Source organism: Suricata suricatta, chromosome 1, assembly GCF_006229205.1.
Source record: "Suricata suricatta isolate VVHF042 chromosome 1, meerkat_22Aug2017_6uvM2_HiC, whole genome shotgun sequence".
Taxonomy (NCBI): Eukaryota; Metazoa; Chordata; class Mammalia; order Carnivora; family Herpestidae; genus Suricata; species Suricata suricatta.
The window spans coordinates 103,793,254-103,818,984 of NC_043700.1; the positions used below are offsets into that span (position 1 = coordinate 103,793,254).

The window sequence follows — 25,731 nt, forward strand, 5'->3', positions numbered from 1 at the left end:
GAGAGACTATTGAATACTGAAAACGAACCGAGGGTTGAAGGGGGAGGGGGAGGGGGAAACGAGGTTGTGGTGATGGAGGAGGGCACTTGTGGGGAAGAGCACTGGGTGTTGTATGGAAACCAATTTGAAAATAAACTATTAAAAAAAATAAAAATAAAAATAAAAATTCTGTCATATTATTAAATTTATGGGGCAAAGTCTCAATAGTCTGCTGTCATAAGTAGAGAAAAACACTAATTAGAAGGGAGAATTAAGAGAACAAAATAAGAGTGAATATTCATTTCAATATGGAGGAGAAATGAAAAAAAAATATTCTAACAATACCTAAACAACCAAGGATGGTTATTATTCCTATTGACAACAGTATGAATATTTACCAAAGCCAATACCACCTAGTTATGGTAAATAGGGAAATTATCAGTCAAATTATGAGTCCTAACACAGGTGATTTATGTGGATTTTTTTCTCTCACTCGGTGGTAGTGATATTTTGAGCAGAGAAAACCAGTATCCTGGGAATATCTTTCAGGAGCATGGTAGTCATCTAAAAGCTACTACAACTTCCAACTGAAAAGGCCAAAATTCAATTAATCATTAAAAACTTGTACTTTGTTTTCCAAAGTTAGTTCAACAGATCAATGATAAAGACAAACCAAGCCTAGACAGAAGTTTGAACTACTGGGTATAATTATTCAAGATGTTGTTTGTTTTTCAATAGATAAATAAGGAAGTCTTCAATGAAGACCTAAAGCTTGGGGTTGGTGGTATATTAATTTGGGGTTCAATTTCAACTCTGTCAAATATGTATAGTATGATCTCAGGCAAATCATAGAACTTTGCTCAGCCTTGGCTTCCTTTTGAAAATGGACTTAACATTTCCTTATAGAGCCGTGGTGAAGGTTAAAATGACAACGCATATAACGTATCTAATAGTTTGGCACACCAGCTATATGTAATAAATACAAGTTCATTTCCTTTCACCTTTCACTTCCCTATTAATTAGAATTAATTAATTAGACTGATTTTCCTGAATTAATGCATATAACCTCACAGGTATCTATGGCAAAGGTAGTGAATATTTACAACGATCTAGGTTTCTTCTTTTGGAACTTCCTAGTAGCATGGTCATATGTGACTCACCTGTTATGCTGCATAGTAATCTTAAGGTTGGTGCATCACCCCCAAAACCATTCAACATGACATCACTTGAAGCTTTGGGGACAGGAATGGTCATAGTAATAGGCTTGTGGAATTTTCTTCTTCTAGGTTCCAAAGTGACTATAGGGCTGAAGGTAGCTTTGTTGCCGAGAATCTTCTTAACCAGCTCACTGTGCATAGGTTGAGCCTTTTCAAAGAAAAAAAAATTAGATATATCATCATATATAAGTCAAGTTTCTTTGACATAAATATAAGTTTCTCAATGCATTGTTTTTTAGCTCACAAATCGATTTGGTGACTTCAAACATGATAACTGTTGCTCATATAAAACTTTACGAGACCTGCAATCTCTAATGGCAGTTTTGCACACCTGGGGATAATTTGACTTGTTAACTATTTACAGTAAAACCTTGGTTTGTGAGCATAATTCATTCCAGAAACATGCTTGTAATCCAAAGCACCTGAATGCCAAAGTGAATTTCCAGAACCATTGGCCCAGTTGTGATCATGTGATGTTCAGCATCATGTACTACTTGTATTACAAGACATCACCAGTTTATCAAATTAAAATTTATTAGAAGGATTTGCTCATCAAGTTACTTGCAATCCAAGGTTTTATTGCTGTTCCCATTTGAAAAGCTGATTTTTAATCACTAGAATAAAAATCCATGTTAGATGAATGTGTATCCCACATGGCATACCTGTAGGCCTACACGGATCCTCTTAGTCAGCGCCCCCTCTGGGAAGACGGCCTGCACCTGGGGCACCACTGTGCTGCTCAGCACGCCCCCCTCGGGGCCGATCAGGTTGCTGTCCTGTTTGATGCGAGACACCACTGCAAAGTACTGCGGGAAGTCGCGGGTGATGATGCGGCAGATCCGTTTCTTTTCTAGGTCTTCCGGGCTATCCAGCACTGAGACAAGAAATGACCCATCTTCATAGAGGAAAGATTTCCTTCCAAAAGCATTCTAGCAAACTCCTTGGCACAATTCATAGGAAACTAGTAGGGCAGCAAGATGCTTTTTTTTTTAATAAAAGGAAAATTTAAAAAGGAAGACGATCTATCCTAACAACACTAGGACAAAAAAAAAACTGCAGTCTCTCAAGACCTATTGGCATTTAGTCTGCATGTTTTATTTCTCTGTGGAAACTAGGTCTTTCCAGGGCCCTGGGAAAGGAGAGCACCAGCTTCTGATGCAGACCTGCAGGACTGCCTTTGTAAATGAGAGGTTTTGAGGGCAAACCTGGAATGGAAATGACCCCCTTCTATTCTTGGTTCAGGTGAAAGGAAATTGTTTGTGGACTCCTTTTCTTTGCAAATTTCAAAGTTAGCTTAAAAACCAGTTATTGTGGTTTTAAAAAGGAAGACGGCCCTTTCAGCTCTCAAGGCAATAGTGAGGGAATAAAATCTGTCTTGTAAGGGTAAGGTTTGTGTGTGTGTGTGTGTGTGTGTGTGTGTGTTTATTCTAGTGACAAAGCTGTCTCTGAAATACTCAGGTATAAAAAAAATCAGCGATTACAAATTCAGGGCTTCAATATTCCCCTGAAACCATTAACTTACCAAACATATTATCCATCAGGAAGACAGGATAATGGGCTCTTTTTAAATTGCTTTAGTATAGCTATGTAGGGCAACACCAAGCCCAGACTGATTTAAAATGCAGAAAATTTGCATTAAGGGGATCACTGAATTTTCAGAGATTATGGAAAGTTATTTTTAGAAATCATTTGCAATCTATTATAGAGGCAGGAACAGCAATTATGTTTTTTCTTGACTAGTGGCTATAACTAGATAGCAAAAGCCAGAACTCTCAGGATCTAACCATACATTGTTGAAAACTGATAGACTGGTAAATACTAGCATATACTTACAAAAGAATGCATTTCCAAGCACAGAAAACAAAAAAAAAAAGCAAAAATTTCATTCTTTGTTTTGAAACAAACTTTATATACATATAGAGTATTATATAAGTCCTCATTCAAGGACAAGATGCCAATGCTCATGGCAGTGTTAATGACAGGGAAATATCTCAGAAGAAAACAACCTAAACCTAAAGGCAAAAGAAATGGTTTCAAGGAGCCAAAAATAGCTAAATATTGCATGAAACAAGTTTTGTCAGTAAGAATCCTGATCTTTTTGTCTTGTTTGGAAGATACTAACCCATGCATATAGAGGGCATTATTTCTTTTTCCATCCACGTGTTAGATAGGGTCCGGCTGGCCTCTAGTCTTAGTCTACCTTAGCATCATGCAGAAAGAAATACTAAGGAAGTTACTGTCTGGCTATGCTTACGATCCATGAACCATACCCGAAGTGTGTGTGTCCAGTTCTGTACAAAATTTGGTATGCTCTTGGCACTTGGGCAAAGAATTTGCCCTATTTGTCTGGTTGCTTAAAGTGGAAGACATCTGGATGTGGCACTCTGTGTATTTGTGCAAGCTAAGGAGGCCAGAGAATGAGCCCATTACCTCCAGTCACACAGAGCTATTTCAACCTGTGGCTAAACGGCGCAAGCTAGATTTGGGATTTACAGAGCTCAAAGCCCTCATGAAAACATAAATTCCTTAGCTGTATGTGTAGGTGTGTATATGAGATTCTACCCTGGCTAACTCTCTGTTTAAATTACATGTAGAAGTTTGAGTGAACTTAATTTTCCTCCTTAATAATAGAAAGTTCAAAAGAAATAATATTATCCTGTAATGCACTAATTATGGCTCTATGTAAGTTTTCCAATAAAAAAGCTTACCACTTTTATCAGTGTCTTACATATCTAAAGTTTCCTGTTAGGCATTTTAAAAAATCATGGATTTATTATCCAGTATCAGTTGTTTTTTAATGAAACAACAGTATCTATTCCATCTCATGCTTTAGGTTTGAGTAAGGATGGAGATGTGCTATATCCCCTTATTAAAATGAGATATTTACTACTGAAAGGATTTCATCCTCCTGAATATAACAGAGGGAATACTGGGAAAATACACTGTGCAACCCTGGAATGTCCCAAAATACTTGCTGTGGTAAAATAACACAAGGAACCTATACCCAAACCCCTCTCCCCTCCCCCCACACCCCTAGGTCATAAGAAAGAAAAATATCAGTTTAATGCTTCCACTTTAGAATTCTTGTAAAGCCCTTAGGATGAAGTACCTTCATCCATGCCATTAAGGATTTCGTTCAATTCGTCCTCAGTGTATTCGCAGTAATGCTCTTTCCAGCTGTCCCCGTTCTCGCTGCGCAGGACCACCAGCTCCCTCTCCTTTCCTCGAAGGGCAGCAAAGTGAGGGATCTCCACGATCACAGGCCTGACATAGCAAGGCAGAACGCTTAGTGTGGACTGGAGCTGGCCAACATCAAGACAAGCACCTTGACTCTGTCTGTTGCAAAGTGACCTGGAATTGTTCTCTTTCTCGGGACGGGATAATGGGCTTCCCTCCGGAGCCCATCAGCTAGCAGATGGTCACACAGTAGCACTCTACCTGGGGGGGGGGCACCAATCCCTTAGGGACATGCTGCTACCTTAAGCCAAATAATGTTTCTCTGTGAGTGCATGTGGCATTCTGGAACTTCTCCTTTGATAAATGTAAGTATAACACATTTAACCAAAAGAAATGTACATGCATACCCATGAGGTGTGCCAGTCTCCTAAAATGGTTTCTACAAGGTGCAAATGACAAAATGGTTTCAGAAATAAAATGGCTCATATGTTGCATAATTTGATGTGTTGTAAATGAAAAGATGTCAGAAGAGTTAACTACTTGGGAACTAAAGAGACATGCACTCATGGTTTTTGCTTATATAAATTTTTTTTTTCATTCAAGGGAACAATAGGCATGTGTACACAGTGTGGTCCTAACTGAGCACCTCAGTCGGCAGCCCAATTGTGTCGCATGCCTATTATATTCAGGATCCAGAACATGCACCGCCCTGATGTTTTTCAGGTCGCATTCACTCTCAAAATTTATAGAGGCTTTTGATTTTTGAGTCCAGGTTGCTTTGATACAGACTTCAAATTGATCATAACAACATCGTAACTAGCACATAGTACAACTAGGCAGATCTCATGCTTTAAACGAAAATGAAGGTCACAGCACTTTAAGGGAAAAGATATAAAAACATCACTCAAAAATAAAAGTCACATACCACAAGGGTCAGAAATGGTCCACTAAAGATAGGTTATACAGAATTTAAATCATAGGGAGGGACATGTCATGGGCACAATGACAAAAAGAGAAATCATATTGCAGAAGAAGGAGAAGAATGGGGGCCAGCAGCCATCAATTTGTTTTAAGTCACTCCTACCCAAGGAATTTGGTTCCAGGAGGCCCCAGCTGAAGGATGCGGCTGACCAAACTTTCTCCCTCATTAAGTGGGGGAGGGGCCGTTGGCAGGTGAAGTTTACTGAGTACATCCAAAGCAGCAGTGAAAGAAAGAACATAAGTAAGCTTCAGGTATTGTTTTCCACAGAACCCCAGCTTCACCAGCTGATCAACAGGGTGAAGTTTGGTTTCACACTGCGTTTGGTTCTGCCCCCTCCATTGGTCACAAAGAGCAAGGAACTGAAACCCAGAGTGTACAATGGAGGCGCGTGGAAGGAGACACTTGGGTGTTGGATCTGACCCTGTTTAGATTCACTGCCAGGGCATGAGCCAAAAAATAAACAATGACAAAAAAATATGCTCCACAGGAAAGACAAAGCTGTTGGGAATATAATAAAAACTCTGACTTCTGGATAGAGGCCAGATGTTTTTATGGATATTCCTCAACAGATGTGAAGTTTATTAAAAAGCCTAAAACTACCTGAGCATGAGAGAGGGAAGAGGGCCTGGTACAGAATAGGAAAGGGATCACAGGGGAATTATTCCAACCATACTGGCATTTTCTGATGCCACCCAGAACTTCACAGGCTCCTTCTAAATCTCTGGTCATTTAGGAGGACATGGGGGGTAGTTTCTATAATTAGGAAATACAGACAGCCCTTTTCGGGCATGAACAGAATTTGCAGCAACCTGTTAATAGTTTGCTCCAAATTACAAGGCTTTAGAACATTCCCTGAGTTCTAAAGCAAATCTTCTCCCCAAAATGACACTGGCAAAGCAAAGACTTTATAAGATTTTCTCTCAATTTTTGAGCACAATGACTTGACATGACAAGACTTAAATAAAATTGATTTGTTTCAAAATATTTTGAAACTTGTTCCCCTCCAAAACTTCATCCTTTTGTCAGTTTTCAGGGGCAGCTACTCATTTTTTGGCATATTGTGACACCATTTAATATAAAAGCATATAATATAAACAGAAGAAAGAAATGCTCTCTTCTGCTCAAAATTGCTAAAATGAGCACAGAAGTTAGTCTCGATTTTGTCATCTTAACAAAAACTACAACTATAGAGACTCCTGGTGTAATTTTAAGACTCAAGTTAGCAATTTTAATAACAGAAAAGACATCACGTGGAGTAAAATTTTGGATATTCTTATATAAAGACAACACTGCTTTCTAAAGATATTCATTCCATTTCATAACTACACTTACGTTTGGAATAGAGTAGTATTTTTTCATTATGATTTGACCAGGTGACTCTCCGATGAAAAAAAAAATACCTACCATCAGCTAAAACATGATTATTCGTATTAGGAGTCCAGTGGTTATGGTCACATCCAAAGACAAAGGATAATAATTCGCCTGAATGTTGAACTCATTAATGCTTTAAAGTAAGAGGCATGTAATTGGAGTCAAGCATGGAAGTGCTACTTCCAATTTCTAAAAAACAATTTCATGGAGCCAATCTTCCTCCATAACATTTTGACATACCTTTTTCCATTCCATCCTAGTGATTTCATGTAGCGGACACAAGCTCATCCGTGACTAAGTGGGAGGTTTATCAGAAACCCTTACCCAAGGAACTGAGCACCAGAAGGTCCAACTTCAATCAGGCGACTGGCCAGGCCTTCTCCTTCCACCATTGGAGGCATTGTCGCCAGTCTATGACGTTTGACCAGACGGCAGGTGACTCGAGTTGGGGCAGTACATTTCCGAGGTGGAATAATGATACGGAGCCCATTGTGTCTGCACCCTCGCATTGCACCGCCTCGGGCATCCACCATAAAACTAACCAGGAAACTAAAAATTAAAATAGAAGGTTAGCTATGTTTTGGAATATTGGAAGCAGATAAGCAAGCTTTGTCAAGTTAATTCTTTCCCAAAAAGCTTTGTTCTCATTTTTATTTATTTTTGCATGGTGGCAAAATACTTGTCCTTAAAGTAATTTTACTTTATGCCGGTGCCTTTTTTCTGTTTTGTCATTGTTTTAGTTTTTGTATTATTTTAATCTATAACTAAAGAAGAATTCTAAGTTTTGTTGACAATACTGATATTAAAATAAATACGAACTAAAAATTCAAAATCTGTCCAATTGACTTAGAAAGAAAGTGGAATTAAATTATATAGTGAACACTAATGAGTCTTCTTTTGTTATCAATGCAAAGGCTTCTTTCTAGGTATATCCTTAAAATCCACATACTGAAATAATTTAAGGATAGAGTAGAGAGAAAAAAACAAATTGTAGTTTTGGGGTGCCTGGGTGGCTCAGATGGTTTAGCATCCAACTCTCGATTTCAGCTCAGGTTATGATCTGATGGTTCATGAGTTTGAGCCCCATGTCAGGCTCTGCACTAACAGCACAGCGCCTGCTTGGGATTCTCTCTCTGCCCCTCCCTTGCATGCTCGCTCGCTCCCTTGCATGCTCGCTCGCTCTCTCTCTCTCTCTCTCTAAAGAAAGAAATAACAAATTGCAGTTTTTCTAAGTTAATTCAACCTGACTTCAAAATTGCATCTTGTCCACCCCCTTCAATATAATTCTAGGACTTAAAAAAAATTCACAGGGCTTTTCCCTAGATTACACCTATGTACATGCATCCTGCTCTAACATCATCTTACCCAGGATGCAGGTTTTTAACTTAGGGCATTCTAAAGGAGAAAAAAAAACTAAATGTTTTGGATAGAATGAGTTTACTGGTTCACATGTACTTTTTCAGTTCTTAAGTAGGAATCTCTTCGCCATACCATTGTGACTGAAGCAAAGGTGGGGTGGGCAGGAAATACGACTATAAATCCCTCTACTTCGTGTTTTGAAGTGGGAAACACTGGGCTCATGCTAATGGAAGAGATCTGTGCTTCATGATTTTCCCCAAAGTATAGTGGAAAATCACACCTAATAATTTAGAGATGTAAAGGCTTCTATTCCTATTATTTTTGCTCCTTTACTGCCAAATGAGTTGTTCCTGAATAAAAGAACTATATTCCAAGTGACTCTGTTTAAGTGTATCAAGAAAAAGGATTAGTTCTAACCTACAAGTTGTTTCCTGTGGGATGGTCGTAAGGGATCCTGCTACAGCTTAGTGTGAGTTCTTGTCACCATTAAAGACCTGGAGGCACTTGCTTCATTAATTAAGGAGCAAAAACTAAACCAGACAATCTAAGTGTTGCACACATATACACAAAGGACACAAAGAGTGTGTTTACCCTTATACAGATTACATTACCATCTTTCCCAATTTTTATCACATTTGCAAAATTTTATATACCAAAACAAAAAAAAGGAAAACAACATACAGGTGTGTTATGGATCTACTTAGAGCTTAATGAGCACAGAACTATATCAGATCCTCCATATCCAGATACTGCATCCATGATTACACTTAAAACATTTGAAAGATATTTCATCAAAGTAAGTTGTAGGATAGAAAGACAATACATTGATGTTATTTTTAGACAAGTGATGGAAATATGTTAGCATCTTCATAGCAGAACACAGAGCTCATTAAGCATGCCATTAAGGAAACATATTGCTAATAATAAAAACGACACGAGGGAGCCTGGAGTGCCTGTCTGAAGCACGTCATGCGGGATGAGGCCACGGAAGGAGTGGTCACTGTCCTTCCCGCATGCAGGAGCCAGCCTAGAACTACCGTTCGTACCCAGACCCTAAGTTTTTAGTACAGGGCAAAAACTGGGGAGCATAATCAATTGTTCAGTACTCAAGAATGGATGTTTCTGGGCTTTGTCAAGAGAAAATGGAAAAAAAAATGTTGGCTGCTTTTCTTATTACTTGTCTAAATATGAATTCTTAAAAATAATTCTTCTCTATTTGTTTTTTTAAATGTACTATAGCTTGAAAAGGATGAAAAACTTGTAACACTTCAGGGCGCTTAGGTGGCTCACTCAGCTAAGTTTCTGACTCTTGATTTTGGCTCCGGTCATGATCTCACAGTCCTGGGATCGGGCCCCATGTTGGGCTCTGTGCTGACAGTGTGGAGCCTTCTTAGAGTCTCTCTCTCCATCTCTCTCTGCACCTTCCCTGCCCATGAGGACTCTCTCTCTCTCAAAATAAACATTTTTTTAAAAGTTAAAGAAAAGCTGGTAATGCTTCCAGATGAATACAAAAGTTTCTTCTCCATTTTATTTGACAATGATATTTATGTTGTCAATTTTTATAAAAATGAGGGAATACTATGTTTCAACTAGTAATTGAAATATTATAAATGTTTCAAATACACTACAATATTTCTGACTTTCTCTAAGTTCTCTAATTTTTTTTATCTTCTAATTACTGTCACCATTGATGAATAGAACAGGAACTCAAACTCATAAAAACTTATTAGAATACATCCACTTAACATTATCAGTCTTGAATATTATTTGTACCTATAAAGGCGTTTGGGAAGTTTCCACACTCAGGTTATATGCTATTGTGTTTATTTCAGTGATGACTTATGCCCTATATAATGTCTCTATCTAGAAAAACATGTTAAATACTTTCTAGTGGTGTATCTTCTAAAAAAGTGAAGTAGCTATGTTTTTAGCTGCAATGTTCCCATAGTTACATGTTTGATCACTGTCTCTGATTTTGTGTCACTGACTGTTCCTTTTGAAATCCTCTTTTGTTCTATTGACTCCACAATTTCCATTTCCATTCATGAGAAGCATGCATACCCTCCTACTGAGTACCAGGTACCCTGCTTGGAATGGAGGATTCTGGTAGTAAAAATATCGTTGCTTCTGCCAAGATGCTCACAGTCTAAACCCCAGGTTCACATTATGGTTTTGCTCACTCAAAATCACTTAGTTTCCTGATCAGTAAGAAGTGAATTACAAGCACATACAGGAGCATGTAAGTACCATATTGGCAGTGACCTTGCTCTTCCTATTTCTTCCTGTGTTGTCCCAATGTCTAGCACAATGTAGATGGAACATATAGGAGGTCAGTAAATAACTGTTGAATAAGTGAATGAATGAAAGAATAAAAAAATAAGTTGTAAGGAGTTGTATATAATTGTATCTAATGAAGAGAAAAGGCAGCAGAAGTGAAGGTAATTTGATTATTTGGTCTCTGCACAATCAATACAGTCAGAACTCATTCAAATTACTACACCCAGATAGTTCAGCTCATAAAATAGCAAAATAGTTGGGAAGAACTATGCTCAATGTTAAATCCTTTTCTACAGGCCCTTTCCTGCTCCCAAATAAGAGACTTGATATATTTATTTCCCTTGGTAGATGATTCGTAGAAAATGGGAGTAACCAAAAATCAAAAGTTTGAATATAACAAAGTCAACAATTTCATTAGGAGTGAAAATTTCATGAAGACAGACCAAAGATTGGGAAATCAAAATAAAAGAACTAAAAGGCTTAAGCTGGAATTAGTTAAATTTAAGTATATATAGATATTGAAAGGAATATGTAAATACTGCATCCAACCAAAGAAAATTGGGGAAATTAAAGTGCCAATATTCATAATTCAGAGAAAAGAAAAATTACCAAAATTTCCAAAGAAAACAAGCCTTTGTGTCTTTGTCTACTAAGAAAGGAAGTAACACAGACTAACCTAAAGTGAAGTTAGGGAGGGAATAATCTTTAGCCAGAGAGCAAGGGAGGAGGCCTCCAAGGAGGGGAAGGGGGAAACGGGAGGGAGAGAGACAGAGGCAGGAGAGTTGAGAAGAAAGCAAAACAGACAGAGGTCAAGAAAGAAATGGAAAGATTAGAAGACATGAAAGAACTAAATATGGGTAGTCAGAATGAATAAAAATGCATATAAATTCAGCGAGAAAAAGTCTACAAAACTTACTCTACAGTCTACAGTAGGACTCAACATAACTGTGGAATACCAAATTTTAAAAAAGCTGAGTATGTAGAATTGGATACTAAAAGATTTCTTTTCTTCAAATGAGAGAGAATAGGAGAAATACTAATTCAAGTGCTAATGAAAAGTCTTTTAGATAACAACATGTTCATTAGTCCCAATAGTTTCTAATATAAAATTGGGTAAGCATTTGAACACTTGTATTAAAATTACCAGAATACCAAAGGTTTCAGTACTTAGGTAGGTGGCAGAGTTAGTAAAGCTATTCTGCAATGTGAAAAACAGACCGTACGAGATCATGTACTTTTTTTGTACCACAGGAAAAAGGGAAAGCCTGGAAGATATGAGTCATAAGATGAATCAGCTCACATATTAGAGTTAATTAAATAAATAGGATTTTCTCATTTTCAGGAGATTAAAAATGGGATGTGATAATACCTATAAACATTTGGAGATAAAAGGAATTGAAGTAAAAACATAAGTACAGAGGAGATTGTAAATGGACTGAAGCTCGGACCTGCTGTTTGTGAGCTTTAAGACTGAAGCCTTGTTGTGGGGCACCTGGAGGCTGTCATTAAATGTCCCACTTCGGCTCAGGTCAATGGTCTCACTGTTTGTGGGTTTGAGACCCACATCAGGCTCTGTGCTCACAGCTTGGAGCCTGGAGCCTGCTTCAGATTCTGTGTCTCCCTCTCTGGCCCTCCCCCACTCACACATGCTCCGCGCTTGCTCGCTCGCTCGCTCTCTCTCTCTCTCTCTCTCTCTCTCTCTCTCAAAAATAAACATAAAAAGGAAACTTAAAAAAAAGAAAAAGACTGCAGCCTAGTCTGTCAATGAGGGAGAATCATGTTCCCACTGAGGGTGTAGCACAGATTATGTGGGTAAGGCATTTTGAAGTCAGTAAATGCTTGTTGGTATCCTTTTCCATTCCCTACGCACATATGATTTTATATATTTTGAATATTTTAAGAATTATAGTGCAATATAACACAACACCTAAGAAACTAGCTTTTATCAGATATTTAAAATGAACCTGGAAGATTGCTAACACAGTTTAATATGATGGTGGAGTTTCTATTAGTTTATGAAGGTCACTTCAAATAAGCTATTATCACAGAGCACAAGAGAATGGAGCAACACCACACTCTTTCCTGGATATATCTGTCATCTATCAACAGGTCTATCTCAGTCTTGAATTAGTGCTGTAACCATGGCCCTCAAGTTTGTCATCCATAAAGTGGGAGAATTCAGCTAAATAAACTCTAGGGTGCACTGGTGTTAAAATTCTATGTACCATTTCATGTTAACTAAAAGTAGGAAACATACTGAAATGTTTCACATCAGACACTCTGTAAGAACTTTTATTTGGAAAATAAACTGCTTTTACTGCAAGAAATATATAGTACTTTTGCTGTATGGTTAAAACAGTTAACGAGTAGTTTTGGAGAAAATGTGTACACACATTGCACTGAACACTGACTGAAGACTGTACAGACAAAATTTATGACAGAATATACTCAGCTTCAATTGCATATCTTACTCTCCAAATGAAATTCAGCAATCATGCAAAACAGAAATTCTTTTTGAAGTTTTCTAAATTGTGAGATACGATGTTATCACAATTTAAAAAGAATAAAAGCAAAAGCAGTCCACCATTACTATGCAGCTGATTTGCCTGCAAGTACACAGTTTGATTAGCTAAACAGGTGCATGCTTCAGAGGAGGCAACAGGAAACAATGATTCTGGTCGTTTGAGGATGACAGCCTCCACCCCAAAAGTTACTAATCCTGAGGTTTACTTTTAGTTCATCCAGGACCATGGGGTGGGGACAGGGAGGCGATTACAGCATTCAGAGTTAGTTACTGGGTGAAAATAGGAAAAGAAAAAAGTCATCAGGGTGCTTCAGTGATCCACATATACATAGCAAGAGGGCCTTAAATTAAACCTGATTTCTGGGGTTATGGCAGAAAACAATATCGTGAGCTCTTTCTCCTCTAGAAGTCCCTTCATTCCTTCCTAGGTCTCTGAATTCCATAGACTGAAAAACTGGTGGAAAATCGCTTTGAAAAAATTGGCTCCAATTTGTAAAAAAAATCTCCAATTATTTATCACTCACAATGTTTGGGTGTAGAAACAGAATATTTACTGTGTGTTTCAGAACAGGTAAAAGGATAGATTTGAAATTTTTAATTCCAAAATTGGAAAATAAAAAAATTGTCTTATTTGTAGACAAGCTGTGGTGCCATGGTAGATGACTGTTACAATAAAAAATACTATAGAGGCGCCTGGGTGGCTCAGTCAGTTGAGCATCCAACTTCAGGTCATGATCTCACGGTTCAGTTCATGGGTTCGAGCCCTGCATTGGGCTTTGTGCTGACAGCTAGCTCAGAGCCTGGAGCCTGTCTTCAGATACTGTGTCTCCCTCTCTCTCTCTGACCCTCCCCTGCTCATGCTGTCTCTCTCTCTCTCTCTCTCTTGAAAATAAATAAAACATTAAAAAAATTAAAAATAGATACTATAACCAGCAGTCTGATAAGAACCTTTAAAAATAACCTTATTGAAATAATAAGAATAGTTATTTTTAGAACTCCGACTAGAATCATTCTATAGCACAATTTCCAAAATATCAAAAGGTTGCACTTAAAGCAGTACTAGCAAGGAAATGCACTATTAATAAACCTTCAGACTTTGGTTCACCTAGAATATATTTTAAAAAACCTATATAAGTTTATATATAAGTGACTCTTAAAATCATAACCTTTAATATAACTTTAAAATAGCTCAAGCAATTTGCATAATAGCTGAAAATAGCCTTCTGTCTAGTACTGTTTCTCACAAAAGAAGTGGAGATGTGGAGACCCAGGTCCAAAACAGGCTCTCACAGTAGCTCTACATTAATTATGGTGCAACCCTACCTACTTTCCAAAGACATAAAAAAATTCCCACTTTCCTTTCACCACAGAGAAAGAGAATTCGGCAATGATCACAATTTGGAGAATATAGATCTCTCTCTCTCTGGCTAGGTATCTTCACACTAAAGCATCCTGAGATGGGGTATATGCAGAAGGAGATGGTGAAAGGGGGAGAGGGGGAGGCGACATGTTCAGAGAAGGAATTATGCAGAAGTTCACCTGCTGTTGTCACGATCAAGACATGGAGAGGTGCGGCTGCAACAGAACAGATACCTTAGCACAAAGAAGGAATGGATAAAGTGAAATATAAAGAAGGAAATCAAAAGTGACCTTCAACCAAAATATATTACTTATACACCAATACAGTATTTATTGAAAAAAGATGGAAATACAAATGAAGTATATAGCTCTATGCAAATGCGGAGTGAAGAGCAAGGTATGGGGGTTCGCAGTGACTCCCAGTTCAGGGAACTGGGGATATGATAAAATCACCACATTTGGATTTGTAGCCTTACTCAACACTGACTGGGGGAAGGTCATGTAACAGAGTCTAAGTGTCCCAAGGAAGTTGCCCAACCTCAAGGGGCATTACTGAAAGTCACAGAGTCTTTGATTTGATGGATGCACATAGTCTCCAAATTTTTCAGTCATACTTTTAATACTCTCAGAATAATGGTAATGCCCTTTTGGACTTCTTCAAAAGAAATGCCAACAGAAAGGCACAATTTAAAGAATAGCTTCAATGACAAACAGTAGCATCAACTCTAAGGTAGAGCAGGTAACATTAATTACCTACTAGCAGGTAACAGAAAACCAAGCCAAGAGTGCTTTTTTCAAGACTTTCATTCCCTGCTTTGGGTTTACTGCTCTCACGGGCCACATGGTCTAATCCAACTTTATAGTCCTTTCACACCTCTCCTCCCTGAATTTGCTCTTCCACAAAACCCTCCGTAAGTTTTCATATGATTCACCTGTGTTTTCAACACTGACAATATAAAAAGGGATATATGCTTAATGGACCAGAAATCCAACCTTACAAAACAGTTGTTTTGCCACTTGGAAAATAATTTTCTTTATCCAAAAGAACTTACCCTCAGGTACTTTAACAAACTAGGGTGTCTGAAATACATAAACCACTAAATTAACTGCTATAAAAATTTGATAAACATTGTCAAATGAGAAACAGTCTTGATTTCCTTGCCTTTGGAATGTCAACTTCCACTGTTTGAGGTAATTACCTTCATATGTGTTTTTACTGACTTTTTTAGGGGGGAGTTTTAGATTCACAGCAAAGTTGTCACCATGTTTTTATGAAAAAGAAGTCCTTTAAAAGATCACACTGTTATGGACTTGTAGTTCCTGTAATATATTTTAATATAACATCATGAAGTGGCATTTAATGGTTGGCATTGGCTGTCATTAAAGGACTATAAAAATAATACCATTGAAATAATAACATTTAAAAGTAATCACAAAAGTATCACTAGAAACTGTGCCTTATTTGTTAATTCATTATGCATGTATGAAATGGAGAAAATTATAAATTATATAATTTATATTATATATATTGTAATATAAAATTTAAATTCAAATTTAAATTCTTTGCCCAAGCTTATGCTGGTATAATCATGACTGAGACGCCAGAAATGACTGCTGTTTAGACTGTGAATCAGTAATGCAACCTAAAGAACGGCAACAAAAATACTGCTGTCAGCCTTTCTTTTGCCAGACATTGGCTGTATATATACTGGGTGAAGAACGGATTTTATTTTTTTAAGCACTAATACCTATTCTTTAGCAGTCATGGACATTAGTCATTGGAAAAACAGAGCAGAGGCAAAAGAAAATTACTAATACTACTTATTGGTAGAAGGTGCATCTTCTATTAATCTAAAAACCCTTTATGGAATCAAATACAACATTATACATAAAATTAGTGGCATATGCTGCAAACTGACGTTATTATCCCTTTTATCTAAAAATCAACTATTTCTTACATTTTGGGCAGATTCTGAAGTGGCCTGAGAATTCTCCCAATCAATTAAAGAAAAACTTAGTTCCCAAAAACTATATAAAAACTACTACACAGGTGCCTTGTGTATTACAAACAAAATGAAAACAAGAAATGATAAATGATATAATGAATGTTATTCATACTTTAATATCATGGTAGCTTTCAAATACCATGACAGTCAAAACCCTTGTTTTCAGTGTAGTTACTCATCCTTAATTAGACTCATCTGCAGCATTGTGTGCATTCAAATTCTAGAGACCTCCCTAGATATTACTTGATAAAAATACCAAGTCAAACATTAGCGTTACAAATTGTACTAGAGTGGTACTGTCACTTAAAGTATTCAGAATACACTCTGCTTAACCGATTTGAAATTTGTGAAGGATTTAGAAGATGTACATGAGGATTATATAAATACTAACGGCTATAATCTATTAAGTACTTATTCTTTCCAGGCAAAATGCTAATTATTTAAGAAACATGTAATTCATAAAGCTCCCATATGGAATCCATAATATAACACTCATCTTACAGATAAACTGAAATTCAGATATTTTACATAACTTGCCCAGGGTCACATATCGAGTGTCAGGGCTAGGAATTGAATTTTGATTGGTTTGACTCCAAAGCACACTTTGGATAGTGTTTGAATAACCAACCCATTATCTCTGTTCCACTGATTGTCTTCCAACTTCAAAAACAGCAGAGAGGTGTGTTTCTTAAACATGGAGGCTGAATCTTATTTATCTCTTTTCCTTAGTGCCTGGCACAAGGTTTGGTACTTTTAGAATTCAATAATATGTGAAGAATAAACAACTAAGTGAATGGAAGAGATAAAAAAACATTTGAGAGAACTAGGTATATGTTAATTACCTAGATCTCCCTGGTAATCAAAGCTTTATTAGGCAAAATTGTTCCTTTCTAACAGTTTATATATAAAACATACATATTTGGTCCACTGCTGCTGGAAGAAAATGCCAACCCCAATAACAGAGGTTCAAATGTAATTAGTTTGAGTTGGGGGCCAGGGTACCAGTATTTTTTTTTAAGCTCTGAGGGGACTCTAATGTACAGAGTTGAAAATTACTTAGAACCAATGCTCATGTTTATAGAAAAATTGACTTATTACAGACCAAGAGTTTAAAGATCCTTATCTTAATAAGTGGTTAATTTTTAACCACTGGATGATCTTGTTTCATCATAAGAATTAACTAGAATTACTTATGGCATGATTCTAATTTTATAAAACTGGTACATATATTGAGGTACCTAAGCTGAGTATTTTATTCTTCTTCAATAGTTAAGAGATTTAAGGAATTCCTTTTTTAAAGTAAATTATTTATTTTGAAAACTGAAGTACTACCATAACACTTTGACTATTGTAAATTCAGCTATTGATATTTAATCACACTTGCCTAAAATAATCTTGTCACTTTGTAGGCTGGATACAGACTTCAAATATTTCATTGTGGTTTCTAGATTCTGATCTATTATCATTCAACACTCCATGTCCAAGCCTCTTTTCCTCCTTAGCATTGTTGAGAAATTTAGTATCAGAATGCAATGTTATGTCTTTAGAATAATGTACAGCTGTCAGACTTTAATTCTCTCCTTTATACCTAAAAATATGTTAGTAAATTTGGATGAGTTCTAACTTGATTTTTATTCCCTTGAAATAACTCCTGTATCAGGAACTGGTTTTTACTTATTTAAAAAGGAAAAGAATATTATGATTATTTTCACTATCTATATACCTAATTTTAAATTCTATGAGCCTGTAGTAGAAAACTAGACCACAAGATCCCAAATTTTTAACTACAATATCTTTGAATGCTTTTCTGAATGGAGACCATTTTAAATAATAAAAATAAGAAAGGATCCACCACTCAAACAGTTCTGAGGATTATGGATAATGAGTTTGGGATAATAATTTACAGTATTGCACAGTTAAAATACAAGTGAGGCTTTTTAAAAATGAAAATGGAAGTGATTAAATGAAAAATATTTTTAAAGCCTATATGTAATTATAAAATTACTATATACATTGAAACGACCAAAATGTAAGAGAAAAATCAGTTGTGAGGAGTGAAACAATTTAAAACTCCTTAAGAAAATTATTTTCTGCATAACTGAATTCTTACATCTTATGAACATCTTCAAGTATGTTTAGAATTACTGACATAAATAATGACATATATTATCTGGATAAATTTTAGAAGGTGGCTGAGAACTTGACTAGTTCCATTCAAATTTCCCTTTTTTGTGCACCTCTACTTCAAACAGTATATGAAATTTTCTATTTGTGTGATTCAAACTTACGTAAACATTATTTTAAATGCATGAATATGTGAGGAAAGGCATTTATTAAATGAGTCAGTTAACCTTAGAAAATAGAACTTTCTAGAAAGCAAGTGATCCTGCCACTCTTTTTGAAGATAACTTTAAGACAAAGTGTGAACAGTAAGGAGGCCACCGGTATATTTTGGTTAGTTAGCAAACTGTCTGACGCAATTCTACTAGTTATTTTAAAACAATAGTCAGTGTTTCTATGGTGAATTCAACCCTTTTGTCCAGTTTGTTTGTGTAGATGGAGTCCATGTTGGATAAAGCAATGTTATTTACAAGTTTAAACAAAGGTCACTTCCCCTGTAAGCTAAGCATCAGCTAAAGCTACTGGACAAAGCTGTTATTTTCACGCTCATCTCTTTTTACCTCTTGATCTGGACACATAATATTGATTTACTCACCCTGAATGAATAGGGCTGGAAGAAAGAGCCACGTTGTCTAAGTTCTCAGTGCCCCAGCTGAGACGATAAGAATTCCTTTCTGCCTCCTTGGCTAGAGTTGACACCTAAATACAAAGAACACGGGATTTAACAAAAATACTTTCCTCCAAGTGAATAAAATATAATGAACTCTCAGAAGTACCACAGGAAGTAGTATTACCACCTTTTCATTTAAAAATATAAGACCAAGTCATTTAAAGTGCATATTTTATCACGCATTCCAATTAAATCACACTGTTGATATAAGACCACATTTGTGTAATTGTCTTTAAAGAGAGTAGATAGTCCCATCTATTTCTCTATATCCAACCAGCCAAAACTGGTAAAATCACAGCTAAGATCAAAATATTCCATAATTGCCTCTCACAGTTTTCTGGGAACAGATAACAATTTTAAATATAAGATGTATCTTAACTTGCAGCTTTCATTTTATACCTTAATTGCATCCTGTATCACTTTTTCCTTTAACAGAGATTTGATAAAGAAATGAATTTAATGTATAATCTCCACAGAAGAATTAACACACAGCGTATCACTTTGGAAAAGCCCTCAGACTCTTTCCCAGCTTATCAACTGAATTAAGAGGGTTTTCTTTAGACAAAAAAACCTTCTCCAGATATTTTCAGCAATCAGTACTGTTCAAAAGCTCTCCAGAAAGTTGAAATATCAAAGTTAAAAGTCACATACCTGGTGACTGGGGATGACAACCGTGTCGTCAATCATGGCACTGTCCCTCAGGTAGGAGGCATGGCTCAGCGTGTGAGACCTGTCGGAACTGAAGGAGCGAAGGCTGGTAGGTTGGCAGGAGGCCATGGCCATGTACCGACGGCAGTGGCGGGGTTGGGAGGATGGAAGGATGAGCCGAGCAGGAGAGTGAAAAGAGCGTGCCATTAGCTAACAGTGCAACTTCCAGGGGGACATTAATTGCAACCGTGGGAGAAGGAGACCCAGGACTCTGTGTTGCCCTACCTCTGTGTCGCCCTACCTCTCCGTCCAGCAACTAAACTAACACATCTTTTCACTGGTTCCTACCACTCAATGGCAAGGGCACAAGGGAGTCCAGAAGTGAAAATTTGATCCTTCTAATCTGATTTCTTTTCCTCCCAGAAATGTTTGAAACTGGCCACTGTGGTGTACCTACTGCCAGGACAAGAAATTCACACAGAAAATAAAGTTGCTTAAATCTGTGCTAAATGGTAATCTCCCTGCAACTAAGAAAAATATTACGCAGGGAAATAGACCACCCTCAGAGACAACAAAATGAAAGCATGGGTTTCATTTTCTCTCATTTTCCATTCTCTCCATGCTTCATTCTCCTCCTCTCCAACTGTGAATGACTGAATGCTGGTGCGCTCCCCTGGAAGGTACAGAGTGAAATGAACTGTGGCCGGATGCATGCTTCCTGCGGAAGTGGAGTTCCTCTTGTTTGTCTCTGGTGTCTCCAACAATGCTATTTCAAAGGGCAGCATTGTTCTCTTTGCATGTCCTCTGTGTGGTGAGTGAGGCACCAAAGAGTGCCCGTCGCTGTGGCGATGAGATGCAAGAGCACAAGAAACCGTTTCTAAGCACCGACCAGAACACACACACATCTGCCAGCACAAAAACAAACTGCCAGTGGACACGACCGAAAAATGAGGCTTGCTTTCAAAATGGGATTTAGGCCTTGACAATTAGTGCTTTATAGTTTTGATAAATCTGAATTTCGAAGTTCTGAATGATACCCGTAAATGTGACGGGAAAAACTTGACATTTGCGTAAGTGCAATTCATTCCTTCCGAATCAATTTGCACAATCAAATGGCAAATAGATTGAGATCTCATATAAGCTGTATTTTATACGTTAATCTAAGAATTAAATATCTGCATTCAAAACATTAGCCCAAAGCCCATAGGGAAAAATAGAGATATGCAAGCTTTCACAAGTTATAGAAGCAAAGTTTCATTTACTTTCAGCTAGTAGGTATTTGGCCAATGAAGCACTGTAGAATTATGGACTAAATGTCAGGTTAACATATTTCTGAGCAAAAACTGTTTTCATTTTGCAAATATACCTAATCGTGTAAGCCATATACTGCCATATTTATGAGGTGCCAATATAGCCAACTTCAATTATCTTTGAGGAAATCATCACTTGGTAGATAATTCATAGTAAGTTAGGGCCTGCTCTCTCTTATCCTGCTGTACGTTTTATGTCCCCAAAGTAGACCTGGAATATTAGAGGGTAAGTGACATGAGAAAGGAGTTGATCATCAGATCCTATATAAATGTCTGTGTTTATAATCAAATGAAATCTAATTTGGGAATTCACTATTTTATGTTATACAGGCTCTCGAAGATTGAGGCTCCAGTCACAGCAAAGGCAGGAGCAGCCCAGATACCTCAGTGAGCCCGTCCACAGGGGTTTTGGTCCTGGCAGCTGATATTGGGGCTGGTTTTATGGTTGTGCAGTTGGGATCTTGATGGTGAACTTCATAAACAGGGTGCAGGCTACAAGATGAACTTTGGCCTAACCTTGAATTTGAGAATGAAAAGAGATTAGGTTATTGGGGTACAGGGTCTGTAATCTCAGCAAAAGCTTGTCTCAATGGGTGGGCTGAGTAAATTTTTTTCCTGCTTTAAATCACAAAGATAGCCTAGATTCACTCATACATGTTTTGTACCAGGCAGCAAGAGATACATAGGTCTTAATTCTACTTTGCTTTATTTTGTTTTGAATTTGGCCAAGAGAAGGGGAAAAAGGAGGTGGGAAGGTTCAGCTTCTTGAAATGATAGGTCTATCTATAGGCTCAACCATCCTCCCCTGTCAGGTTCTCTCAGGCTCAGATTTGTTGATTACATTATAACTACCCATGGGTTTAGAATTAAAAGCTCCAAGTTGTAACTTTGCAGGTGTAAAGGTGCTAGATCTATATGAAGGAACAGTGCAAAAGGAGCAAGAGGCATTGATTAGAGGATTAGTCATGCCTGCTCAAAACAGCAAGTAGAGGCTCTGTCAGTAAGTAGATTTGACTCCTAAAGGTGGTGCTGGAATAGTGGAAGCACAGGTCTCAAAGAGGAAATGGAAATTTAGCTTGGATGGGAACAAACTGAATGGCAATAACGGTACCTCAAAGAGGACCTAGTGATGTAACTGTCACCACTCTAGAGGTCGGAACTTTGAAGAAGGCAGCTGGGTCTCAATTACCACTCAGGGTGATACTGTAACTCGGTGGATGTCTGTCTACTTGGGAATGAGGTCGTAAAGAACTCATTTGGCTGCAAATACAGAGCTATGTTTTGCAATCTAGGTCTCAGTAATAAAGGTGTTTTTTTTTTTAATATCTATCTACTTGATACCTGGGTCTATCTCTTAATAGGTTTAAATCAGAGGGGCAAGAGGGTACTGGTGTTATTTTTGTCTTTCTTAAAGCCTCAACAGGAAAGAAATACAGAGAGAGAAGGAAAAAAAAATGAAAGAGATAAGGTTGACTTACAACCAAAAAGGAGATTAGGGTAGAGAGAGAAAAATATTAGGATATGGAAACAGAGAGTAAGAAAAGCTGGAGAGAGAAGGGAAGGAAGGAGGGACAATGAATAAGTTGGAACAAGGCCCAAATATCTCTAGCTCTATGATTTTATTCTGTCTTACTGTTTACTGCCTTCTAAAATGCTAATTAGTTGTTCAATAAATGTTTATAGTTTCTAACTGCTCTTGTCTCGGACGTATACAATTTACTTAAATAAATAAAATTAGAATATTGTAACAGTGGAGAGAGTATTCTAGTGGAATAGTGACCACACAACTGTCTGGAATAATTCAAGTTTCTAGATATAAAAATTGTCTACCCTGGCTGAAAACATAACAGACAGGTTTAAATGCCTTTTGTAATCTTTTTTTTCCCCCATTAAGTCAGAGGTCATGCCATTCAGTTAATAAGGTTAAAATAACATGTCTCCAAAGGAGTGTACATTTTTACTTGCTGTTCAGCTAAGGGTTGTGCCAAAACTTCTGTGATGGTCTTAAATTTACACTTTTTTCCACTATAGTAAACTACTTTATGGTCCCATAATAGGCAGTAGCAAAAGTTGGTAATTTCACTGAAAAATGTAATAATTCCTATCTTAGTCCACTGTACTGATAGACAATTAATGAAGTTTTTCAACCCGACTGAACAGTCAATACCCAAAAATGTTTATGCTTTATGTGCTTTATTGTATGGAAGAGCTTTGGTCGTTCATCGTTACTTAGTGTTTTACATTAAATTTAAATAGCATTTTTTAATTTGGAGGCAATAACAGTATGGACATAACATCTAAACCAGAATTTTAATATATTTTTATCAATATACACTAAATTGTACTTATTTTTTGTTCTTCTGCATTCAGGTACATTTTAGGCATCAGAATCGTTTTTCTATCATCTTCAACTGTATAGAGATTGACTATGTCCCTTCGGAGAAGTCATGCTAATGTTTTATCAACCACCAGGGGGACCGGTGCTGTTAAAACAAAATCCGATCAGGGCATGTCACAGACTTTATTCTAGTAATGTGTCCACCCTTCTAGCTCAAATAGTTATTCAATTCAATACACAAAAATTCTAATTTGAAAATAAATCCATAATTCTAGAATATAAGCACCCCTTGCCAACACATATAAACACACGCACACTGAACAGTGAGCAAGGAAATATGGATGTATCCAGGAAGATCATGTTTTCATGCTATTTAATACCTACCTGGGCATGGTACTATTGAAAGCATACCAAATAAATAGTGAAAAGTAAAAATGGTTACAAAAAAAAAAAAGAAAAAAGAAAAAATTTCCGTTTAACTGCTTAAGCAAAATTTAAAAATAAATCAGTGAAACAGAAAATCCATGAAAATGAGATGTTGCCTATAATTCCATGCTGGAGATCATGAATACAATCAGAGGACCCATAAATGCAAGCGTGGACCTGGAGAACCGACCGTGACTTACTCGTTTTACAGCCTCAACTTTTCCTGCTGATAAGTGTTCAGTTTAAGCAGAACCATTAAACTATTGGCCCCTGTTTTATAGAAAGTATTGTTCTAAATTGTCCTGAACCTAGTACTTTCAAAGAAGGAAAAAGAATCAGATCAGTGATTTATTCTTATTAAAATAGACCAGGCTGAAAATAAAGTTTTTTCTCTGACAGTGATGTGATTATGTATAGATTATTACACAGTTGTACAAAGCCATAAACATTTTATTTTATTGAAATTTGAAGTCTTTTATTAAGAATTTCAGATTGTGATGTCCAAATCTATGAGGATGTCAGAATCCAATTACAAACCACTGACTCGGTCACGGGTGCCCCCACGCTCGCCCCTGGGTGCTCCTCCCTTTCTCTCTCAACCCCAAAGAGATTAAAAAAGTTAACTTTAAAATATTTATTTCTTAGACTCTGAATATGTTAACTATAGCTAAAATACAGCCAAGATGAAAACTACAAACCTAAGATTATTGATTACTGAAAAACATTACACTATATGGACAACCATACGCTTATCCTAAAGTGGCAGTCTTTCATTGGATGAGGAACTGTGGAATGTCCTTATTCCACTTGCTTCAAAAAATACCAAACACCAGTTGTGCTAGTGAGTAATAACCAGAAGATAACACTGATTTTATACTTGAGAATATTATATGAAGCTCTCCAGATTTGTCCACAAAATCTGTGCTCCTTCATATTTTTATCAGATTGCTTTTTCTATTCAAGTTCTTGGAGGACTGTGGTCTCTTTTTCGTGAAACAGTCCATTTCAGGCACAGGTTCCTTCTGAATTTACTTCTCTCTAATCCTTCTTCACAACATACTTTTATTCACAGAAATTATGGCCTAACAAAAATACTCAAGGAAACTGCATGTGCCTGTAATTGTCATGTAGTAAGACTGCCCATAAAGTAAAACTGTCCCTTTTATTTGCCTAGAGAAAAAAGTGATAAATGATTAAAACACTATATTGAAATGTAGAGAGCTCTTTACTTAGCATTGCTCTGCCTACTGGTTGTTTGACTTTTACTAAGTAACTTAATCTCTCTTGGCTCAGTTTCCTGTTCCTTAAAATGGGCACTTAAAGTTGCTCAAGGGGCATGCCTGGTGCCTCTGACTTGATTTTGGCTCAGGTCCTGATTTCACAGTCCATGAGATGGAGCCCCACATTGGGCTCTGCGCTGTCAGCACAGAACCTGCTTAGGATTCTCTCTCCCCTCTTTCTTTCTTTCCCTCTCTTCTGCTCTGTCTTTCAAATAATAACCTTAAAAAATGTTGCTCAAGAATGCAGTAAGGTAACATGCTGAGACTTGTCATGTGCAGTACCTATCTGGGCAACAGTCATGATGACTACTTTTTATTGTCATCATCATGAAAAAAGGTTGCACCCGCTTCTGACCAATATCAAACGTACGCATTAGGGGAGTACCTGTCTGAGCGCGCTCCCTCCAAGCTGTACCGCAGGTAATTCATGCCATCCAGAAACTGGCTGCTGGGTAGAGAATCATCGCCCAGCTCTTTCAGGTCCTCGGGCCTCAGGTACTCTCCTCCGTCACCCGTCATGGTGTCATCACCTTCACGCAACCGGAGAAAGGTGGAGAAAATTGTTTATTGAATGTAACATTAACTACAAAATATGATGACTGTGAGAAACATCAGCATGACGGCACTGATGTCACTGAAACCCTGCACACCAAAGAAGCCAGAACACATGCAGTTAAAAAGTGCTAG

At 37.2% G+C, this 25,731-nt stretch overlaps 1 protein-coding gene across 8 annotated transcripts in view; it reads right to left on the reverse strand.

Moving 5' to 3' along the window:
• Positions 1-25,731, reverse strand: part of ANK2 (ankyrin 2) — a 336,115-nt gene that overhangs the window by 44,590 nt on the left and 265,794 nt on the right. For 2 of the 8 annotated variants that reach the window (XM_029941804.1, XM_029941796.1), the window contains exons 24-31: positions 25,430-25,574; positions 19,694-19,796; positions 18,968-19,071; positions 7,051-7,275; positions 5,458-5,556; positions 4,306-4,460; positions 1,859-2,070; positions 1,140-1,344 (exon numbers count right to left, since the gene is read on the reverse strand). In XM_029941804.1, the coding sequence (XP_029797664.1) occupies positions 1,140-1,344; positions 1,859-2,070; positions 4,306-4,460; positions 5,458-5,556; positions 7,051-7,275; positions 18,968-19,071; positions 19,694-19,796; positions 25,430-25,574 (1,248 nt within the window). Of the gene's footprint in view, positions 1-1,139; positions 1,345-1,858; positions 2,071-4,305; positions 4,461-5,457; positions 5,557-7,050; positions 7,276-14,425; positions 14,462-18,967; positions 19,072-19,693; positions 19,797-23,722; positions 23,735-25,429; positions 25,575-25,731 lie in introns of all 8 variants that reach the window. The other 6 variants (XM_029941791.1, XM_029941809.1, XM_029941803.1 and 3 more) reach the window with 6 other exon arrangements.